At 36.4% G+C, this 25,264-nt stretch overlaps 1 protein-coding gene across 6 annotated transcripts in view; it reads right to left on the bottom strand.

The window, feature by feature from the left end:
* Positions 1-49: 49 nt before the first annotated feature.
* LOC123711490 (RNA binding protein fox-1 homolog 3) overlaps positions 50-25,264 on the bottom strand; it is a 50,011-nt gene continuing 24,796 nt past the window's right edge. Inside the window, exons 3-14 of one of the 6 annotated variants that reach the window (XM_045664103.1) lie at positions 11,566-11,805; positions 10,779-11,048; positions 10,649-10,702; positions 8,290-8,382; positions 7,630-7,684; positions 6,899-6,919; positions 6,138-6,240; positions 5,219-5,279; positions 4,787-4,807; positions 3,759-3,931; positions 3,325-3,388; positions 50-3,217 (exon numbers count right to left, since the gene is read on the bottom strand). In XM_045664103.1, the coding sequence (XP_045520059.1) occupies positions 3,173-3,217; positions 3,325-3,388; positions 3,759-3,931; positions 4,787-4,807; positions 5,219-5,279; positions 6,138-6,240; positions 6,899-6,919; positions 7,630-7,684; positions 8,290-8,382; positions 10,649-10,702; positions 10,779-11,048; positions 11,566-11,805 (1,200 nt within the window). In that variant the 3' untranslated portion in view covers positions 50-3,172. Of the gene's footprint in view, positions 3,218-3,324; positions 3,389-3,758; positions 3,932-4,786; positions 4,808-5,218; positions 5,280-5,878; positions 6,009-6,137; positions 6,241-6,898; positions 6,920-7,629; positions 7,685-8,289; positions 8,383-10,648; positions 10,703-10,778; positions 11,049-11,565; positions 11,806-25,264 lie in introns of all 6 variants that reach the window. The other 5 variants (XM_045664100.1, XM_045664104.1, XM_045664101.1 and 2 more) reach the window with 5 other exon arrangements.

The raw sequence follows: 25,264 nt of genomic DNA, 5'->3' as shown, positions 1-25,264 counted from the left end.
CCGAGAAACATATTTCGTAACGGTCAGGAAATGTATAAGAAAAACACAATTCATACTATAATATTTATTAATAACGTAAATGAGTACACAACGCCAAAGGCTTTAAATGGTTCATTTCATTCGATTTTTCATTTGGAAAAAATATATAACTATACATTTAAGAAAATCAGCTCTGCCATCTATTGCCACACTGAAAATCCGTATCACAAATCGCATATTCGCTGTGCACTAGACTCGTTATGTCCATCGGCCGGTACCAAAGTGCATGATCGTATGAAAAGTGCCAAACGGAAGACATGTAACGCGGGTTAACCAAGTTTATTCAAGTTCTAAAACTTTAAATTTTTAACATTATACAAACATACAGACATGGAAATTGAGCATAGTAGTTATATCTAAATACTGGTCAAATATGCGTTGCGACAAGCGCGCGCCAAAAACGGACGGGAATCTGTCCTAATTACGGCATATTCAACCATTTCCCAAAACGTAAAACATTTCAGCCGTCATAAAATAAGAGTATTGTGATAAAAATAATTAAAACAGGTCGAAATCGGCTTACATTTTCAGGAAAATTGATTTGAATCGCTATCGGTAGCCGCAATGTACGCTACCGATTTCAGTACAGGTCAAGGTCAGACGGGTGAATGCTGGCCGGATCTTTGTTAACTCAACAAATAGGGCAGTACACTGCTGTACGTTTCAATGCAGAAATAAGGACAGATCACGCGCCACCTACAATAAACGATGAACTAAACTCATAGACATGCCGTAATAAAACTTGGTGCATTTATTTAAAATGAAGTGGCGGCACGTCTACGACTTTAATGACGTAGGCGTTAGCCCAGCTACGATCTGATCTACGCTAATGCTGATTATTCAGTCACGAGCCGGACGCTGTGTCCGAATAGGCCGATGACTGAAATCAGCGCAATATGAAACAGCGACGAGTGCAATTGACAAACGAGTGTTACTTATTAACTCACTACTTCAACAATATAAATCCGACGGTACAAATTGTATGCACAACACTAGGCGTCCGCGCAGCCATAACATTATTTACAATTCTGTTGCGCAGTGCCAGACTGACACGACGCAACAGAACCGCTGATATGATAGTATTATGCACGAAATAACAATTAATGCCTAATAGACGAAAAGCGGAGGTGCACAGCGCGATGGAAAATTGATAATTCAACATTTTAGAGAAAGAAACCGTTACAAAATACAGTTATCACTTACCTAAACGATTATTATATAATACATTGATTTTGACATTTCTTTTTCAAAATCTTATCGTAGCACACTAACCATTTTGTCAGATATGTCGTGTAAATTCAGATTTTTCTCCATGTAACAAATACGATTACATAAATATTATGACGAAATTGATTTAAAAATATAATACAAAAATCAGCGACACAGAGAGCATTCGAGTAAACGGGACGAGTCGTGAGTATCTTAACGGTCAACTGCATCAAAATCCATCCCAAATACTTCATAAAAACGTTAATTAATTCTTTGTGACTCCACAAAAATACCGAAATTAAACAACTAGAAAGCGATCAAGGATTGAATCACATGTACTTATGTTCTGTACTTAGATGTAAAAATTTGCATAAAAATCATATAAATCTTAAATTAGACCCTTAATATAATACATTCACGCATGAGTATTTAGCGATAAAGCACAAAAATATTGTTCAAAGCTGCAACATGACTACGTATCCTACGATTACCTAAAACATAAAGCCCGTGGCACTACAAGGTGAGTGAAATTATAATTAAGAAAATATGACACGAAAAGGCTTACGTAATAATAGCTTCTAAAAATAACTTATATTGAATTCAAACTCAGAAACGAAATACGGTTCTCTTAGCTATCACATGAAATCAAGAAGAGCACCATTATGTCTATATAATTGTGCGCAAAGACTAGAACTTCTTAGAAAACGTAGAAGGATATGGAGGATGACTCCGTTAACTTTGATCGCTTGAACCGCGAGAACTGAGTTCAAAAACTACATCAAAATGTTAATCACTTACAACAACCAAACGAGACGAATCTTTCAATATCTGTGCAAATACATGGAATCGCTACCGAACGACGTAAACGTATGTAAGGAAAAATTGAATTTTAACTAAGCTTTTGGAAATATAGCGAAAGATTATTAACTACTGTGGATTAAATTAACATGCAAAAGCTCCGAAATTCGTATGAATCGATGGGCATTTGTGCTTTGGTATAAACGTTGAGCGAATCATACAAATACATTACAATTCTAGGTTATCTAATTACGAAGTCTAACGGTTGGACCCGTACGAAAGTTAAAACGGAGGTTATTGTAAAGTCCTCGAGAAAATCAAACCGCAATTACAAGGAGAAATCTCAATGATATGTAAGAACTCCAAAGAGTAATTCTTCTTAAAAACTACATTTAAAGCATTACTGCCTACAACTGTTACACTAGGCAATACAACTAGCGATCAATGAACAATTTCTACGTAAAGGGCGAAAGGAATCTTATTAGCTCGAAACGCTCATCCAAAAGGAAGCCAGTCCTGGAAACATTTGTGTATAATCTGCACCTAGTTGTTCGTATATTCTATAACAACCGAATGATGGCACTGGTTCGCACCAGAGTGATACCGTAAGCCCGGTATGTTCACCATGGACAATACGAATTGTATTGTACGAGTACAAAAATAAATTGTAATTCTAAAGGGAGTTGAATCAGATTCGAAAGCTAAAATTTTGTTCCAAGTAAAATTAAATGTTTTTAAAATGTGGGTATTTACAAATTCTCTATGATATGCAAGTGCAAAGCTCACTAAATATTTTTACAAGTAAAACTATTGTCCATATGTAACAACTACGCTAGGAATACCTAACTAACAATACGTTTAAATGTAACGCGTGCTGATCCGTCAGTTTCCTCGAACGATGCTCGCACTTTTTTCAAAAATATTAACAATATAATTAACTATTTCAATGAGAAATTTATGACTTTGGTATTTATGAGTTCTAGCCCCGTCGAGCTATACGCAGTACTACTGCTTACCCTATCATAATTTTGTACGTGTATAAAGAGAGTTCATTGTCATGTTACGTAAAGATGACCGAAGTACTAAGAATATTCGAGATATAAAATCGCTAAGTTGTTCCACTGGCTTAGTATGGCGCGAATCTGTTGTACCCGCTTCTGTACACTGCAGTCTGTGGAAAAAATCACACGTTTTTATTGAAGAAAATTTTCAAATGTCGAATGAAAATGAGTTTGATATTTTATATGAAATTACACAGATTAGTAAAAAAATAATTACCCCATATCCTGTAACTGGCCCAATGCTATGCCCTAAATATGGGTCTGCGTACTCCCTTCCATATCTGTAAAGAGATATATTAATATAAATAAGTTTGTTTACTTTTATTAATTAGAATAAGGAATAGTTACAATAAATGAAATTTACATCCATTATAAGGAGGAATAAATACTCTAAATGAATTCTACATTAATTATAAGTAGGAATAGTTACAATAAATGAAATTTACATTCCTTAGAAGAAATATTAGTTACACTAAATGAATTCTACATTCATTACAAGAAACAATAGTTACACTAAATTAATTATACATTAATTATAAGAAGGAATAGTTACAATAAATGAAATTTACATTAATTAGAAGGAGCAATAAATACACTAAACTTACTTACTCAATATAATGTAATTACAGAAATATACATAGTAACACTTACGTGGCAGCAAGAGGAGTGAGTGCCGCCTGTGCGGGTGCTGCACTAACAGCGGCGGCGGCCGCTGCCCGAGCTGCTGCGCCATAGTTAGCGGCCGCTGCTGCTGCTGCAGCGTGCTGAGCACTCGTTAGTGGCGACTTTAACAATGGAGCTGCTGCTGCGGCTGCCGCAGCCGCCTGTAAATTATAGCAAATTTATTTTTACTTTCATTATATATGGATGTGGGATGACAACAAATTCGGTTGACCTAACTAAATAGATGTAAATGTTAATTCATGTTCCAAATTTATTTAACTAAAACACGATGGAATATATAACTAGTCTGTAACATTTTACAGGCGGCAATGTTTCTTGGGAATTTGAATGCTGAATCAAAATTGTCACCATTGGCAGCCCAATCAAACACGATAGTACATAATAGTTACGTTGTTAAATTAAATATAAATAACCTTGTACATAAATAATGAAAAAATTAATAAACCTGTGGCAAAAACAATGAGCCCACAAAGGCACATTTATAAGACATAACTAATGAATATTTAAATAGGTCGATGAATCTTACCAAAGTGATAACTTCCATGAGGTCTTTGTTCGATAAACAAAACTGGAAAGCAATAAACGCATCGAACTAAAACGAGCAAAATGATGGACTATGAAAAATTTAATTACACATGCAAATTCGAATTTCTGCACACCGTTACTATACAGAAGGCGTAAATGAAATCATGCTTGTCCGTATCGACTGCACAGAATATACTAAGTGTTAGTGGTATGAGGGTGATAATTTGTGGGCTCAATGTTCTACACGTCGCATGATGTACATTGAGATAAAAACAGCTCGAACTAGAACTAAATCACCCACTACGAACAGAAGCGATCGCGGATTCTGTTATCACAAACACAGTGCAACCAGTTACGGTGAATCGTCTCGACAAAGGAGCAACCAAAATCCCAGCACTCAATCCACAATCAAACTGTACTAGCGTGGACACAAATCAGAAAGCAATACAATTAGACGGAGCCCGGATTACCTCCACTGCGGGTTTCACCGCCTGCAACAACACACCCATTTTCACGAACCGATACGGTTATTTTATTACAATGGGATATCAATATTTCAGCCGTGATTTAAGATTTGATGTATTTCTGAATTAGTTATTGATTGTGCAATTGTTGCGCTATGATCGCATCGTTTGTTAAGCAATATGTGTGTGTGTTAGTCTGTATATTAAGGCTTACAGTTATTCAAGTGTAAAAATCCTATGTTATTTACAGACAGTTGGAAAGTCTTGGTGGAGAACATATCCAACGCAGTTGAGTGACGCTGCCAGAGGCGTCATTAAACTAAACGATATTTCGATTACTGTGCCGACATTTGTTGTACCCTTATAAGAAACGTCTTTATAAATACATAATTAAATTACCAAGAGTTTAACCATACATATAAAATTAAGAAATATTACCTGTAATCTGTAGTTGGAGTCTGCGGTCGCTGCTGCAGCTAAGAACGGGTCATAATACACGCTGCGAATAAAACAAATCGTGTTAGCTTCCATACAATTATCTATTAACTCAATATACATTTAACTAAAGCAATATGTATAGGTACTCATAATGCTATATTTATCCTACTAACATACAGCTAAGATTCTATATACATACTATTATTGCTACAAATACTGCGGAAAAGAAATATATAAGGATGTAAATGCTTAAAGAACTTCGAAGCTACTCTAACAAAGCAACGTCTACTTTTTACATGTTAAAGTTTAGTAACAGATAGCGATGCTGTTAATGAGACATTAGTTGTTAAACTCATACCGAAAGTAAAAGTAAAATAGATGAAAGGGTCTCGTGATTAAAATAATCGGTAAGGATAATATGCTGGAGTATGGACGTGTAGATGATGGTTTCGTCTGCGAAAAGTTAAAGAAATAATAAATTTAGAAAAAACATGGAATAAAATAATTCCAAGTTAAAATAATATAATTTTGTGTTTACAATTCAGTCAAAGGATGTTAAAGGATGGGAATTTAACATAATTTAATGAAAAGTAACTCGAATTGTTGTAAGCATTAAAGGATCGATGAGTTAAGAAAGTGAAGTGCGGGGTGAGTACTCACTGTGCATATGCGTGCAACGGCGAGGCGTAGGCGCTAGCGGCGCGGGGCAGCATGGGTTGGAAGGATTGCGCGTGCGCTGTCGGGCGAGGGGAACCTCTCATGACGACCGCGCCGCGCAACGCCGACTGGGCTACATGCAACACACATAGGGCTACTACAGGGAAAAGCGAGCGCTTTTTGAGAGGGGGAAAAGCGCGCGCTTCCTAAACGGTATAGAGTCATGCGGGTGCCGTGCCGTGCTGTGCGGGGTGTGGGTTACCTGCGTCGCTGAGCGGCGCGCGGGGCCAGCACGAGCGGCGGCGCGGGCGTGGCGGCCGGCGCCGCGCCCAGCCACGGCCAAGTCACGCCGGAAACCCGCAGCCCTGCGCACACACCGCGCCTCTACACACTGACCTAACTAGTTCGGGGTGGCCGCCCCACTTATACCTTCCTTTACCCGCTCTTTCTGTCGTCGCTTCTATCAGTAACACCTCCCTGGAGTTAAACAACTCCATGGTCTTTTTGGTATTCATCTCAAAAGATAAACCGCGTATTTATAAACTAGGCCACCCCCCCCTTAAGACAACTATGTTGCCGAAATGAACTCACGCACTCAATCCTCAAATAGATGCTGGTGTTCTAATGATTGTGATTTACGGGACCTACATACCTATAGATCAGGATCGAACATGACAGTCACACGTAACTAACACATCACCTTCTATTGTCTATGACTATGGATTAGAACTATAAAAATTGTCATAGACGTCAGTGTTCAGGCCAGGCTACATTACACGATTTCAATCACGAAAATAATTTCAATGCTCACCACCGTGCGATCGATTAACACATTCCTACTTTCTGATCTAAATAAGCATGGCCGTTAAGACAGATGCCGATGTGACAACAATTTATCGAGCAATACGTAAGACTATCCCACCACATATAAGTAAAAAGTACATGCTCGAATGAATGTTATAAAAGATGTAATCGCGGAAGCTTTCATCGTTCAGTATAGTTTGTATAATGATCGTTTCTCACCTTCCGGCCACTGGACACACACTGGAACAAAAACATTGAATTATCCACACACGCTTAACACAAAGAAGTCTCTAGAATGCTCTACAAGTGACATAGTGCACTGAAATTATCGTATAAATGTCGCGTTATAAAAATTATTTTACAGTTAACTAACAAGCCGACTATTGCTTTCTTCGATAAGAAATCAGGCAGGTGACATTGGAGTTAGCTTTTCATGAGTGTCCAAGATATGTATCGTTTGTATGACATTAGAAAACTCCACAAGACAAACTTTCCCGTATTAAAGTACCTTTAAAACGTAAAATTCAGCTTGTTTCGTAGAAAGGTAAGTGCTGCTCTTAATGGATATGTTACATAACAGAGACATATTCTGATATTCATCAGTTTCAGGATTTGAATATTTCACTAATAGAGCATGCCGATAGGAATTCTTATACGAAGACTGAATGTTATCTGTCAAGAAAATCGACGTTAAAGGCCACCTCCAATGTCGAAGGAGTATCTATGAGCATTCATCTAAGCATTCCCACAAAGGATCTAACACGTAGAGAGTTCGACACATAAAGGACAACACCGATTGCACAATGCCTGCACTCTCACCCAGAGTGGGATAGGATCCATTTCTAGCCAGTATGTCTGAATGGGGTTGAAAATTGCCAAGATGCATTACACATTTTTACTCAATAATCGTGGGAATTTAGATCATAATTATCGTTTGACTATGTTCTTACCGTTTGGCACTGCTGGAGGTTTCTTTGTCTGCACTCGGGCGGTGGCATTATTTACCTGATTTGGGAAGTAAACAATATGTAAAAATATATTCGCGGCGGGTGACAGAAATGTAAACAAAAACAAGCCTGATTAAATAAAGGCAAATTCTAAATCAGGTCTTTTAATCAACTGGGATTCGAACCCAGGAAACAAATTCTTTATCAAAAATAAACTCGTTAACTTCAAATTACTTAAAACATGACAGTGTATCACAAAGTTGTACTATGGCAGTCAATGGATGAACTAATTAAAAAACACAAAGGACAGCTCTCGTAGTACAGTGAAACAGAAGAAGGAAGTAGATGAAAATAAAGTAGCGATAAAGAGTGTAATTCAGTAATTCTTACCTCGCCAACATTGAGACGTTCTTTCTACACTCTGTGACTCTCATTCGATCGGCATTTTAAATGACCGTCTAGAGAGTAAAGGGACAAAATAAATAAGGTTTGTTTACGGATTAGACAAGTCGGCGGCATACTTAGTGCTAAAATGCACTAGCATGGCATAACTACAGAGCAGACGAGCGCAGGTTGCGGTGGGCTGTGGGCGTGGTAGGAGTGGGATGTTAAGTTACGAGTGCTACGGATGGTAAACATTGGTAATCATTGAATCATGCACACCTCTATCTTTCTGCCCTCAACCACGGTGCCGTGTAGACGCTCTCGTGCTCGCTCCGCATCACCACTATTTGCGAATGTTACAAAACCGAATCCCTGCATGCAAGACAGACAAAACATGCATTAAAAACAGCGTCGCTCAAAAAACAACGTGCAACAAAAAATAACATAATATATGCGTTGCATATTCGTTTATCGAGTTATATTAATTGTTAAAGTTATATTTTCGATTACGTTGATAGTTTGAGCGGTAAGTATCTAGCTGAATGGGTACACATAAGCGTTCGGATTACATTACATTGATACATTAAGTAATTGGGCCTCGAGAGAAACGTTTATAGCTCAGAAATTATTCTTTGGGATAATTTAATTTTCCGTATTATGTGAAATGATAGCTGCAATTTGTTCTAATGTCGCTCATGCGGGAAACTAAAGAAAACTAGTTTGGCTAAGCAAAACATACTTTTATGAATGCAATTCGCATTGTTATGGATTACATCACCCTTTGCTTTACTTAGTTTATTTCGTAATGTTATGTACACGCATTAAACTCATTATAAATATAGTGCGGAGTTGTACAGTGCTCAGTTCTCTAATGATATATAATTTTACAAAATACTATAAAAGCGACAGTATACATTTTAAGCCAGTATTTTATAGGATAACTTTGAACTTAAATATAATATTTATATTCGTGCTAAGAAAACTTGTAATTTCATAACATGGTGACAACCCATAGATACAAAAAGCAGCTAGCATAGTACACAAAACAGTGGAAAGTAGACGAGTTGTGAATGTGGCAAGTTGCGTACATAACGCTTACACCTATAAAGCATGACAGCTCTATTATTATAAAGTACCATTCTGGGTGCAACAAATTGTACATCAATAATTGGGCAGAGAGAAAGAGAATTTAAAGGAAGGAAGAAACGTGTATTTTAAAGCGAGGGCGCTCAGGACGTGACTACATTTGCCTCAGCCGAGGTGCGCAACGGAACAGCGGCGACGACAAACAACCCGTCACACGAGAAAATCTAATATCGAGACAAAGCTAGACTAAGTGATGCACCAAAGTTACTTCTAATACTTCATTGACAAAAAATTTTAGAGTCAGCGAAGTAAACATGCCCAAAACTAATGAATTATGTTCCCGGTTAGGAAAAGCGCATGACTGAGAAAAACTAGTAATTAAACAAAATAGACAGAAATACATAACCGTTCTAGACACTGTATTAAAATACAATTCCGAATGCCTCACCATCCAAACTACACGCGGTAGAAGTGAAAACAAACATACATCTACACGTTGAACTAATGTTTAATAAATTTCCATAAGAAAACACACAAAAAACGGTGCAGTTTGGATGATACGTTCGATTAGTGATGAATAATAGAGCTGTCGTCAGAATGATTTAGAATATCAGCTGTTTAGTGACGATGCATCATTCTCTACATATCCAATGTGAGGCATTGAAGAGAAATAACTGGGGGCTATTATCAAAAGAGTAAATCGGGGGTTCGGTCACCAAACTGACACAAGAAAAGCGGTAACACGACAAAGCGTTATCAGTCAAATAATTACTTCACAAATCTTTGGACCGTATTCGAAAAGACATTTAGTTGTTTTTTGAGTTTCTCGCAATAATCAGAAATACAATTTGCGGTTATCAGCTACTTTGGTGAAATCGTTTTCATGGATACTTTGATGGATTTTCATATGAAAAGGATTTCACCGCCGTCGCAACCAAGAGACGTTAAAATTATATTTATCATGTAAATTGCAGTTATAGAAATGATTATTATTATGTCAATTTACAATGCAATTAGAGATACTGCACCAAACATTAAAACCAGAAATGCTGTGAGAAGGATATAATTTAAGATTAATGTTTAGCCCATTTGCCTCAAGACTAAGCGAGGATAGCTTATCATTACAATGCTTTATTCAAAAACTGGTTTGGGCAGTAGTTATTATAGTCATTGTTATTAAATATATTGAACAATTTAAGATAACAATAACTACAAATAAAATCAATTTGAAGCTACAGGAATACGTTAGTTAAAGGATTTTAAATAGAAAATTTGCAATTGTCAAAACATATTCCTGTAACTATATACTTCAGAACCAATTTGTACACTATTTAAGAAAATAAATCACAGAGGCTAATAGATAGACACATTTCCTCCTAACCATGGAATCTGATAAGTTTATCCCAATTAATATTCGTAATGAACAATTAAAAATATTGGTTCTGAAGTTTGAAACAATATAATTATTTTTAAAAAGCGGCTACGTTGGAATCCATACGAAATGGATTGCAATGAGCCACTCGACGTATCGTTGATTATCACAGGTTCTTACCTTTGAGCCGCGTTCGTTGAAGATAATTTCTACATCAAGTATTGTGCCATATTGCTGGAATATAAAGTATACATTTAAAATTTCTAGATTAATTAAAAAAAACACATGCAGTGCAAAGAACAAGAATTACCCCAAACATGTTTCTGAGGTCCGGATCTCTGAATCGGAACGGGATGTTGGACACGTGAAGACGCTTCGGTTGTGACGCTTGCGAGACGGGGACTAAGGTCTTCTCGGTGGAGGAAGTGGTTGTAGTGGCGTTAGCAGCGACCGCGGCGCTGACAGCCGCTGCTGCCGCGTGCGCTGCAGCCGCTTGTTGTGCTACTGCCACCGCAGCTTGCTGTGCTACGACCGCTGCTACACTGACTGGCTTTTCATCGGACGACTCATTTTCGCTTTGCTGAAATCATCAAAATGTATTTCTTTAGGCCACTGAATTTCATCTGATATTAATATACGTAGTACTGTGAACTTTGGCACGGTTTTTTTATATAACGTGTCAAACGGGCAAGAAGACCATCTGATGTGATCCTATAGACGCTCACATTGCCAGAGAGCTCAAAAGTGTGTTACCAGCTGTTTAGGAATTGGTAAGCTCTTTTCTTTAAGACCCTAAGTCGACTTAGTTCGGAAATACATCTGGGCAGCTGGTTCCACATTGTGGTGGTGCGCGGCAAAGACTAACTTAAAAAATGCATGGGGCAGACATTGTTTTATTAATAAGGTTCAATTTAAAATTTAGGAATATCGTTCTGCCGGGAATATAAGCCATGTCTTCTGAGGTAAATGCTATTGGACAAGCCAAGTGTGACCTGAGCCATTGTGCGGCATACATTTATTTTGAATATGTCATGTAACCCATTATAATCGCGAGTACAGAAATAAATTAATAGAGTTCATTCAACTGTGAAACGTACTGTACTGGTGTTGTGACTTTCTGTTGAGTTCTGGGTAACGTGTGTTTGCTGAGGGGGCGGTGAAAAGTTGCCTGGTGGGAGTGGTGCTGGAGGCTGACCCTCGCTTTTGACTATGGAGGGCTGTGTGGCTGCATCCGCTTTCACACCAGCCAGATCCCCATTGGCCGCGAACTGTGCTGCAGCTGCCGCAGCCGCCGCCGCCGCAGGGAACGGGGCCGCCATGCCCGTTCCCACCATGTGCTGGAAAGTTAAAATGCCATGTCAATATACTACTTTTTAAACACGTTTTTGAGTTAAATATAGCTTTGTATTCCACAAATTTTAATAGAAAAAAGGAAACTGTGAATTGTAACCAGCAGTTACGTCAAATTAAAGCTATTTGTTTATTAAACCAACGACCTCACGATCCACGGTTAACAGCATAATTATTTAACATATCAAGGGCTCTGTCTAAATATTTTAGGAGCGAGGAAAAGAAAGTAAGTGTTTATTACTTTTGGTTATTGACATTTTCGTTAGACCACAGTTGCAGTAGTATTTACTACCAAACCAACCGGAAAAACTATAATCCTTTTCGAATTTCACACATTAAACAGTATTTTTTTAGTATTAGATTAAGTAATCAATGGAACAATTCCACTTCAAAAAAACGTTGTTCGTCGTCGTCGTCGGGTCGTTCAAAAACTGCGTACCTATAAGGCAACGCAGTCACGAGCCCTCTGGCATGAAAGTGTCCAAAGGATGACATCACTTAACATCAGGTGAGCATCTGGTCTATTTATTTATAATCTGGCTGAGTTCACAAGAGTGGTTTTATTGATTATGTAGATATGTTTTTACCATTTGTCATTTTAACTAGTAAAACATAATATACATACAGTGGTTTAGAAACTTCGTTTTTTTTTATTTCGTTATTATTTATAAACGCTTGCCAACGCTCGGCACACGGAAACATTGGTATATAATGGAAAAAATACAAGATTTAATGTGACAAGAATCTCGACGGGAGCGACTGTGGTTATCCAGACCTAACTCGTTAATCAGAATGCTCCATCTGGACATCGCAGAGCTTTGGCCCGTTCCCGTCCTTGCCGAAAGCGTTCTTATGAAAAGAGGGATAAATGGTATGACGGGATGCTTAGACTGGAATAAAAATATAGTTTAGGTAATCAACACTAGTCCCATCTTAAACGCAAACGATATATCCAATAACTTTCTACGATTATATATACCGTAAAGATTGAATGTGGAAATAATCAAATTAAAAAAGGCTTGCAAAACTTCGTTCATACATATAATCACAGCACCAAGATTTCCGTACATTTAACATGGAACGATGAATGTTTTAGATCCGAATTACTATATTTCCATACTATTGTAATATTATTTGATTGGGGACGACGTGTTTTAATTCGCCGTTAATGCAGGTGATGTTTAAAAGCGAATTTTCCACTTCAGGGACGCGGCCTATACTAATTCTGTCGTAATAAATTTAGCTACTTATAGCTGACGTTTCTGGGGTACGAATCGAATTATTGACACCAAGTGCTCGTGCCAAAACTCGAAACGGCAGACACGTAGCTCGTTAGATATGTTGATAGGTTTTAATTACGATCTTTTGTGTCATAAAGATATATTCAGATACGATTCTAGATTATTTCGTTGTGTGTTTTTTGGTCTGTTGGATAGTTTGTTTGACTGTAAATTATGAAGCTTCATCACCTGAGTAGGGAAAATATATGACGTTGCAATTTTTTGAAATATAATAATTTCCTTAAGAACACTTTATTTTGATTCCTGAAAGCTGTCGGTGTAAGACCGGCTATTTGATAAATAAATAGTACGATAAATCGTATTATTCTGTATAATTTCGCTTCATGAAGTAAAAACATCCATAATTAAAACTTTTGATTTGTATACGTCAGTCACCTGACACAAAACGGTCAGAATTAGTCAAATCTATCTAGTAAAATGCTTATAAATAATGTCTTCCGTCTGTCTAATCTCGAAACTCCCTCGAAGTTAATTCGTCAGGAATGTTGCGATCGGAATAAATAAAAATATTATTATATTTATTTATTTATTCAGAAAAAATACATAGTATCCATAAACCTATACGATAATCTAAAAAGACAGTTAAATATTATAAAATATGTATTATTCAATACATAGGCAACAAAATATGGCTAATGTCAACATACTCTGAGAACGCAAGATGTCAAAAGTGTAGAATTCTGTAAGCTCAAAGTTAATGGGGATCAGTGCAACAGACTGGTTCTTATCTTGTCTTGTCTTTGGTATCGCCAACAACCTTATCGCCGGCGCTCATATCCCCTAGATACAAAAAGCCCGAGTTCTTGGAGCCACCACCACCCCCATACAAAATGTGTATTTGTGTAATTCAACACTAATCGCAGTATAATGATTAACATAACAAACTTGTCCTTTTGTGTTGACCAGTATGATACGTCAAAGATCATGCGACGCCATCTTGCTTTGAGAACGTTTTGGCGGGTAATTCAAATTATCAATGTTTAATTTGTATTTAAAGCCAAACAGAATTGAAAATAACAATTTGCATAGATTTTATAGTTACTAATGTGAATTCGAAATGTTTTTTTAATATTGTAAAATGCTTTGCAGCGATAGTTCGTGTGGGACATTTGTCACACTGGCCTATAGTGTTCTAGAATACAGTATACACTTACATACACGTGTATTACATATGTGTGTAAACTCGTTTAACCCCCATGGTGATCGTGTAAGATTTAGCATTAGAAAATTATATGAATATGTTAAAGTACGATGTGGTTGAGTGATATAAAAAAGATTGTTGTTTAACAGTTGCAGAATACATACTGTCAGAGAATAGCTAAAATGTTTATGACTCGAAATCTAAACGTTCAGTACAACTCAGAGTACCGATTGTTGCAAAACCAATTGTCCTTTTCTTCAGTTCGAATAACCAATATTAAAGCAAGAGATAATGAATGTACTAGAATTTTCGTGAATAATATAGGGAAATTGCATACGACAGAGTACTCCAATAATAATACTCTAATACTTCCAATAGCTATCCTCATCATAAGAAGAATCATACCGCGCGATCCTAAGGCAACATCAGCATTACGGATATTGAGAGAACTACATCGAAAGTAAGTATACCAGCTCCTTCCGCTTGACCGTATTCAACGAACAGCTTCGAATCGTCAACGACCAGTCACTTTCCGTGCAACTTGATCCCTTGGCTTTGCGTAGAGATGTGGAGTCTCTCTGCATTTTCTACCGCATTTACCATGGAGAGTGTTCAGAGGAGTGGTTGGGTCTAATACCTGCAGCTGAGTTTTATTACGCCAAAAACGTCATTAATCTTTAGTAATCGAATCCAGGCCCTCGAGGCTAATAGAAAACGTTTTCAGCGACATTTCAAAAAAATAACTCACAATGGAATTACTGCCTAAAATATTCAAAGAAATAAAACTGATTGAAAGAAAGGTTTCGTAATCAGTTACAACTTTGATTATAACACATTTTGGTTTTTGTTATAAATACCAGAACTTTAAGAAAAGAACGAAAAATTACCGATTATTTTCTAAGTAAAATCGTAAAACAATATTATAAAGAGAAATGGCCAAGGTTAAGAAAATAATGTTCAAACGAAACTTCAACAAAAGTACTTATTACTCACGCTCCCTTTTATTAAATTTTCGTTCAAATTAAATTCTTGACGCCCACCGTCTCAAATCTATCAACCTTTTATGATTAAGGGAGTTTAGTGGCTTTATTCAATCCTTAGGAAGTTCATTAAGTTTAACGATTATAATACGAACGTCTAGTCGTTACTGGAAACTGCTTGTTTAACTCAGTCGGTAACTAATCAGTTATTCCGAGTTGTATATATAATATATATATGTATATAGATCAAAAATGTACTGGCCTTTTTGGTACTTTCCACTACCTCGTTCCCTATATTTTTTAATTAATTAAAAAAATATAATTCGCGGTTTTCCAGAGTTGTAGGTTAAGACTGTGGCTACATTTGGAAGTAAAGGGCCACAGAGGTCCCAATAGAATGTGAAAGCTAGGGAGTCACCTTATGCGTTAGAACTGGATGCACCCTGTGGTTTAGAGGGCTTAAATTTTGACAATTAGCTAACGTATAAATTGTATGAATTGTTCTGCAATAACTGTTAATAACTTGTCATACTTGTGTTAGAAGTGCTGACATACGACCAACGCTTTCGTGTCAGCCACACACACCTCATACAGGTAGTTAATTGTCACTCAATTATCTACCTGTCTTGTTCAGAGGACTCTCAATCGGATAAATATATCGAGATTAATACGTCCTTAAACACCGTAATAATTGCATTCTTGCTTTTATAATATCAAGCTTTAAAAGGCTGGGCTAGTGGGGTCTGTTTCGTCGTGTGTCGTTTGAATCTCGGACAATGCATTTGATGTGTTTAACACGGTAATTGATTCCCGGCCAATGCATTTTCGATGTGTCTTTAGCTGAATTATGTTATTAAATAACTCACTTCCGGATTTCAAAAAGAGATTAATTGACAAGCACAGAAGGCTTGACAAATCGAGTGTACTGGATGCAGCTCCTTACAAACGTTGTGTAATACAAAAAGAAACTTGGCGAATAAAAAGAGTGGCGGAGAGTTTATTGCCAGTTCTTCTCTTCCGTTCTACGCCCTTGATTTGAGAACTGACAGTTAATGTAAAATTAGAGGCATTTAATGTATATTTCTTTTTTTGACGATCATAAGTGTACATTGAGTTACCTTTATGAATAAATAATTCTTTGACTTTGACTTATCAACGATGCCATCAGAAACCAAACCTCATACATGGTTGTAAGTTACCTCTTCACACCTCGGGCCCAGTGAGAAGATTGAAAAGGACAAAACCATTTGAATTAGTGAGTCAGTGTGCGTTACTCTTAAGTGCTAAACAGTGCTAAGTGAATAATAGAACACAAGAACAGAGTGTCTTCCCTTTCATAGAGACTGTAATATTATTGTACATTTATGTTTCTAAAAAGTATCCTTATTAGTAAATTAGGTTAGGCTTAAATTACTTATTAGTCTTCCGTTAGGCTAGATAATGTTCCAGGATGTCTCAGTAAAGACACATTACTTTAAATAATGGGGTTGAATTTAATGAAATTGTCATTGACAATGCAGCAGGAGCAGTGTTGGCTAGTGGCTTCAGCGTGCGACTCTCATCCCTGAGGTCGTAGGTTCGATCCCCGGCTGTGCACCAATGGATTTTCTTTCTATGTGCGCATTTAACATTAGCTCGAACGCTGAAGCAAAACAACGTGAGGAAACCGGCTTGCCTTAGACCCAAAAAGTTGACGGCGTGCGTCAGGCACAGGAGGCTGATCACCTACTTGCCTATTCAATTTACAAACGATCATGAAACAGATACAGAAATCTGAGGCCCAGAACTAAAAGGTTGTAGGGCCATTGATTTATTTTATACATTGACAAATTGTATCCACTTGGTATAAATTTCAATTGCATTTATTCAATGCAATAGTTCTATGAGTGCGCAGTAGCGAGGAAACGAGAAAATTAGGAAGTGGTTATTGGTCGCAATTGCGTTGACTACTTCTGACCGCGATCCACCACGGTTAATTTGCACCGTGTCAACTCTAACAAGTTATAAAGCGACAAAGATTTTCAGAAGTATTTGTTTATCAAAGAATTCGGTATGTAGGTGTCAACTGTTATTTTCTATGCTACTTGAAAGAGAAAGTTTTTAATTTAATAACTATATTTGCTAACTATAAGCTCGCATGGATAATAACAGATGGACAAACAGAGTAACAAAGAAGGGGCCACCAAAGACAGGAGAGGTCGCCCCTCTTGCGAGCGACGAGCTTAATTAAGCTGGTGGGGAAAATAGGGAGACAAATGCTCAAGATAGATGGATGTCCTTGAAAAAAGAACCTGTATAAAATTTTCACTTTTATACGCACATTTAGGTGTAAGAGGTCTCGTTTCAAGAAGTCTTTTAAAACCCCTATAATAGACCCTATTTGAGGCAATAATTTTACGTAAAATCCTTACAATGCCAGGCAATATTACAAAAACATCAAAATGAATACATTTTTCATGAATAGCGTAATTTCGTAGTTATTGTACGTCGCACAATGGTTTTGAATGAATAGGCGTCATGAGGTTTATTTTGAAGGTCCTCTTCCTTCTAAAAGGACAATAAAGCAGGACTGATACAAAATAATATTTATCCTTATTTTGATACAAATTTTGTAGACAGATCGAAGCCTTTACGATGTATAAAGCATGTTCTTAGGTGGGATTCAGAGTTTCGACGTGCGAATTTTGATTTTAATATATTTTTGACATGCAGGAGACATACTCCCCTAAGTCTCGACTCTAAATCTTGCTTTAGAAGTCTTCTAGTTAAGTTTTGATTCCTAAAACTTATTATCTTAATTTTTTTTTAAATCAGGTCCTTTTAACTGTATGTTACGCTCTTCAAATAGTTGTTTATTGGAAATTCCAACCCACAGCTCATCCTTCATAGGCAAGTCATTTAGAATCTCCGCTATTAAGTCGTGGAATAGGCTGCCCGACTCCATATCATCTTTTAAAACTCTTCTGCATAAACATTTCTTAACCTTATTCCATCCTGATCAATCGTGACTTGTGTTAATCTTGTTTTCCCTTTTTTGGATTATTTTAAATTAAAGTTCTATATTTTTTGTATATAGCCTTTGGTTATGCACTACTGTACTCATCATTTTCTTTTTTTTTAGTTTTTCTCATACTAGGGTTGTCTGCCGCCCGTTGCATCCCTTATAATTTCTTTATGTATTTTTTTAATGCAACGAAGTGTAAATAATTAAAATCGCTAACGCCTAAGGCTATAAGGCTTTTTTAAGGAAATATCAAAAAGTTTAGTCGACATCACAGGGCACCGAAGAGCTGCCAGTTACCTTGGACAAAGAATTAGTGTAGCTATTTAAAGGGTATGCCCTGCCAGTATCATCGGAACCTTGCCTAAAGGGACTCCTTTTAATAATACCTTTTAGTTATTTTATTTTAAGGTTAGTTATTGTTTTTTATACCTGTATCTTATATTCCATAATAAATATGTTTAATAACAATAAAATCCCTTCATGTGCCTTAACATGAAAATACGTTTTTAAGCTGGTAACTGTCGAACGACTTTAGGGTCTTACAAAATAGCCTTTGTGTCGACGACCGTCTTTGCAAATCAAAAGCCGTGAAATGTAGTTTATGTGCCAACATAGATCGATTATGTTACTATGTATAGGATTATGTGACCCAGGAAGTGAGCCTATCCAAGCAATTTTCCTTCACAACAGATAATATATCTTCTACATCAATAAATATGAAATACTTTACTTCCGAGATTTTATATAGGTGAAGTAGGGATTTTTTTAGATTGAACTCTACTTTTTGTGTATAATATAAATATATTTATTTAGAAGAGGATTATACAGAGACCTTACTACATGTTTTGGCATGACTCTGTGGTTACGAAAACTACCATAGTCACAGCGGACGCCTATAACAACTCTCAGGCACACACTCAAATACAGTCTTATTATACGCAAACACACCCTTTTACAAACTCGTACTTTTTCTTTAAACATTCACCATGTAATATTTGTAATCTAGGTTCCCATTGTGGGATAAAATTTTGACACAACCATATTTCTGACAAGAATAAAGTTTTTTTTAAACAGTTTTAGGTCCTCGATAGACTTTCTAGATTTAGGTTAAGTGGTATTTCTCATGCTCTTCTAAGTAAGTCCACCTCCACACTAGACCTTCAACGCATCAGGGTATGGACCATACACTTGTCCGGTATCAAAAAAGGGCTTAACAAAGATTACATTGTAAATACCTTACAATAAAGACCCTATAAACGAAGTATATATTAATATAATTTTATAGGTGCATGCTCCTCAACGTTATGAGGTCGTAAATGTTATGTACTCCTGTACATAGGGCCACATTATTAGATTCATGAATGCTTAGTAACTAGTTCATGTTTGTATAAAGTTTTGTTAGCGTTCGTAATCTCTAACTCAGACACTAACCGTAGCCGTAATTTAAAACTTCAATCAGTAAACAAGGCATGCAAATATCTATAGAAATTGTAAACCAAATAAAATTATTGACTGTAGCTATTTTAATTCTAAACCGCGAATGAAAACATTGCTTTTGTTGGCTCACAGAATTCTACGTCTATGAAAAATGATCAGTGCAACAGACACAAAAATGTGGCTATACTATTAGGTTGAATGGGGGTTAAAATTCACCTCGTTCCTCTAAAATTAGTGTACAATCTCTAACGCAATTTTAAAACACACGAAGTGAAGAGTTGCGCCTACCGCAGAACTGAGTGCTCTCAGGTTTTGAATCATAAGTGTCCACCACAATGCTTAGCCCGCGCTACATTTCCACGTAAATAAATACGAAAGCTATTGACATATATTATACTATCATCCTTGACCGCTCATACATAATGCGGTTAATTTGAGTTTAGCACAAGGGACCTAGACACTCCAAAGATCGCATCCGCTATAGATACGAGCTTTTTGTCTACCATAAAAACAATTATAAAAACTAGTCGAAGGTACTATAATGTTCACTCACTGGGAACTCTCATCTTATGTTAGATAACGTACATCTGCTATTAATGTTAAGTCAAAGCTTTTATTTTTTTCCAGTGTTTTGCAAAGCGTAGATTAAAGTTATATTGAAAACTTAGCTTCGTCAAAATAGATTATAATTAGCTTTAGGCTTTGAGGGTTCAATATTTGGGTTTAAATTCCGAATATCTTTTAGATTAAATTGACCGCGACTCATCGTCACGCTCGGGTAGATGGGTAAAACAAACATTATCCGAAGGTGAAGGTCGAATTACAATAAATTTAGTATTAATATACATATATTGTCAAACTTATTCTTCTTATCTTCAAGAGTGTACCGGCTCTTGACAGAGCGGTCCTCATCGCTATGCATCAGCATCTTATTAGAGATCATCCTGCTGCACTCATTGAGTGAACCTGCTACAGCTGACTTGGTCTGGTCAGTCCAACGCCTATGTGACTTTCACCTTCCCTTGGACGACAAGGCGTTCTATAGACTGATCACCACGCCGAGATTCGTGTGCGAAGAATGTGAATGTGAAAAATGCGAGATTGTACTGTTGAGAACAGACGAGTGTATGAAACTCGGTCAACGAAACCCCAAAGCATTCTCCTCTAGAACCACATTTTCAGAGCGTCTAGCTTCTGCCTTTCCACATCTCGCAAGGTCCACGTTTTAGCCACACTATATGGGGAATATAAGTGCCTGCACGAGCCTGGTTTCGTGGGATTTGTTTCTCCATATTTTCTGCATATTGTCCATCGCCGTTCTTGTGATGCCCATACGGCGTTTGACCTAATCGATGCATCCGCCATTACTTGAAATCTGAGCCCCAAGATAAATATATTGAATGCTACAACAACAGTCGCCTCAACTAAAAAAACAGACTAAATATTTATCTGTCTCTGAATATTTACGCTACGCAAAAATAGGTCACTAACTTATGGATCAAAACATCTAAACTTAAATTTATAATTATGTGATGGGGTACAGCCATTTATGAAGTTGAACTATCATTATAAGCAATTATCTCTTGGCGTCAATGTGCGTGTGAGAACTTGAAAGTTTGTTCAGGCATCCAAAGCAGCATTCAAAGTCACAAAACACCATATACTTACAAAGAACAAAAGTAATTACATACTTTTGTAAGAGTTTTTGCGGCGTGATTGAAAGTTCTACTATTTTCGTATAAGTTTTTATTATATTTGGCGCGAACTTATACACGTCTTATTTAGTTTTTTTCTATTGACATTTCAGTAATTGTGTTAGTACTAACAGATAACTGATATATTAAATACTGTATAACGCGAACGTTCTAGTAAATTCCTATTCTGGTTTCAAAAGTCAAGATGCCCCTCGATGAAAATCTATTTATTCCGCTCTATTATTAGTGTTAAGTTGCCTACCACGGCGTTGATCGTGTGGCGTACTTTTCTCGTCGGCTCACATAGAGGTTGGGAGTAAACAAGCTGACTTTTTTACGACGCTTCTGTATTTCGTCGTACATTCAACCGGGCATGTTTAGTCTCAGTATTTCACCAAACACGTAATCTATAAACATACCGCCCGAAGGTAGAATTCTCAGAATCTCAAAGAAAGAGGTATTTTATTAAGCTCTGGGATAAAAAATATTCTTGGAATCTCTTTGTATAAAGCTCGGAAGTAACTTTTGATCTCAGATTGGGTCAACTATTGTAGAAGTATGTAAAAGAACAAGATATGTGTCTAAAAATTTGAAAGTTGTGTACTTTTCGTATATTATGATGATGTTATACTGTTGGTGAATACAAAATTAATTTTTGAATATATGACCTTAACTATATAGGTTGTATGTTCGTTATGGCAATCCAACTTCTTGATACAACAGGAACAAGACTTGTGAGCTCACAAACTTAGTGTAAGGTCAAGTGGGGTATCTCGGACTTATAAACTTTATGACTGTTAATGAACATTACCTTATAATCCATAATTATTGTTTAAAAAATATATCACACACTTAAACAAAACCATAAGGCACATGTGAGTCACTAACCACGACTATTGAAATTGATATTATTATCCTAAAATATTTCAAATATTATTTATAATCATAAGTCCTTATTCATATAACTCAGATACACATTGTATTGTGTAAATAATTGTAGTATTGAACCATTTTTAATGGTTGGATCTTACAAGTCTCGACTCAGTATTTCCGTCCCGCTCCCAAAAGACACACATCTGTTTTAGATATAAATAATTTTGTTATGTTAAAAGTTTTCAGGTAAATACAGAATCATTCATCCGTAGATTGATTAACTAGCAGACACTTAGGTGTTTAAAGCGTAATTGAACATTTTCGACAGTTATTTTTCAAAATGTTTTTAACGTTTCTGTTCCTATTTTAACCAGTGAAAGAATAGTGTTTTGTTGCCCATCAGCTGCCATTATAATTATATTAAAGTCAATTAAACGCAATTGAAATGAACGAGGCAAGCATGTGTGATGGGGTACATGATTCGTCATGCGGTCGGGATGTCTAATTGCTATTACAAATGGACCTAATTTTGTCACCAGATTAAATCTTAAGTACTGTTATATCTAGTGTTATAGTCAACTAGTACCGGCTCTTATTAGGTAGTTACTAAAGCCTGACTCGATATGTTTTATCAAGACCAGAAAACATTTAGATTAAGCCCTTCAGATTTTAATATTAAAATAGATTTTTTTTACAAAATTCTCCATCCGTATCACCTCGACGTCCGTCGTTCCACAACTACACGTTTCGTTTTTGCCACACCCACTGAGATATTTTCGAACCAATTCGACTTAGGGTTATTCGAGAAAAGAGGTTACCAATTCTTAAAAAGCCGGCAACGCACTTGAAAGCCTTCTGGCAATGTGAATGTCCTTACTATACATCACTTAACATCAGATGAGCAACCTGCCCGTTTGCCTCCATAAGAAAAGGAATATACATTTAATAACATAGATTTTAGAGTTTTATTTCATCAACAAATACATATAACGTTAACAAATTCTTTTTTAATTAATTTCTAGAACTTTCGAAACTTAAATGCTGAAAAGAAATAGCACCGATGAAAAGCTTAACACCAATACATACCGCAATAATTTTAGTTCAGGGGTTCCATTGTGTAAAATTTGAGTTGTAGCCACTTGCCACAAACGTCATCTTACGAGATATCGAACACAAACTCGACCTACTAGACAACTATAGGGGTCAATATGGGTGACAATATATACGATAAGCGCAATATAACAGAAATCTGTGTGTAATAAAACCTCGCTCAAACTTTGTCGTACAACGCCCTCGACTTGAGATCGTTCATCAAAATTACGCAAATACATACTTTGAAAGCATTTTTGGACTGTTTTAACCCTTATAAATGGCAACGTTGTATTGCTTTAGTGTACACTGTCTACCTTAACATGAAGAGGCGACGTTAATAGTACGTTAAAAAGAGTAGCGGAGAGTTTATTGCCAGTTCTTCTCTTACGTTCTACGCCCTTGATTTGAGAACTGGCAGTAAATGTAAAATTAGAAGCATTTATTGTATGTTATGTAATGTGTTGTTGACGTTCATAAGTGTACATTGTGTTACCTATATGAATAAATGATTTTTGACTTTGACTTTAGTAATAATGCAGTGGTGCTGATCCTAAATAGGTCTTTGCCTCAGATGGCGTCCGCTTCTTTGATATTTATTTCATAGACAGTCTTCTGTCTAATGTTTAACGAACATTATTTATCATTTAAAAAAATATTTTTATTTACATGAGAAACTTAATATGTGTATATACGAACGAGATACTCGTCGCCAACAGCTGTCCCAATTTTAGTCTACAAGGCTCATTCGGTTATGTCTCTTTAATGCTCTTTTGAATTGGTTAGGCGCGCTAATATTACGAATTTTAGACGGTAATTGGTTAAATAATTGCACACCCTCGTACTTAATAGACTTCTTTAAATAATTTGTACGCGGCTTTGACAAGACGAGCAAGCTCGCTCGACGAGTATTGCCTGTAGTAGTGTTAAATTTTTTTGAATGAAACTTAAGATATATGTGTTATAAACATACACTTGTTGCATCATCGTCTGTCTGACACGTGTCGTCGATTTTTCGGGTCTTATATCCGGTTTACGTGTTTTCCTTCACCGTACGAGCGGGCACATAGACAGAAAGTCCATTGGTTCACAGCCTTTACATTTAAATAATCTTGCTAGAGTGGCTATGGTATATGTTATGTTATGAAGGCCGAATTAAAGCATTGTTATCGTTACCAGCAATCTGCGTATGGCTCTCAACCCTAAGGTCATGCAAGTCCCTCATCCGAAGGCTGGGCCAACAATTCTTCTTTCTTTATACGCAATTTAGATTTGATGTGAACGGTTAAAAACCCGCATTTTTGGAACTAAGAATTGATGAGGTCTACTTAAAGTATTACGATAAACAGATGGCACCCGAGGCTTGTTACTGGATTATATATAAGGAAAAGGATCAAAGAAAATTATTCTAATAGCGCATTCAATGGATAATATTTAAAGTTTTAATATTCAACAGTTTGCAGCATGCTACGTGACCGAGGGGGATTTATACTTTAAACAGGCGACCGTGCTCCGTGCTTCCTCCGTTTGTGGTAAGATCCGTCACGCATATGAATGGCGGATTATAGACTAAGGCCAAACCAAATTGCCAATGACAGGAAGATTAATAATCTGTGGTATATACCCCTTTCTTCGTATAGTCACAGTTCTATAGTTTTGTAGAACTGTTATAGTTTTTATTCTATAAAAACTCTAGTCAATTTTTATTTACTTTTGATAACACTACTCTTAATTGAATTTCAATGTTATAAGTATTACAACAAGATATTCTTTTGTACATTTGTTTGAAGAAAAGTTAAGTGATTTATGCCTGCAAACTTACAAAATCAATTTTGTTTTAAAACATATTTTCGAAGAGGCACAGACCAAGTATTTACGTTATAGGGTTAAAGGGTCAAAATTAAAGTAGAATTTGAATTAATAATAA

Source organism: Pieris brassicae, chromosome 6, assembly GCF_905147105.1.
Source record: "Pieris brassicae chromosome 6, ilPieBrab1.1, whole genome shotgun sequence".
NCBI classification, from domain to species: Eukaryota; Metazoa; Arthropoda; class Insecta; order Lepidoptera; family Pieridae; genus Pieris; species Pieris brassicae.
This window is presented reverse-complemented; position numbering and strand designations above follow the sequence as displayed.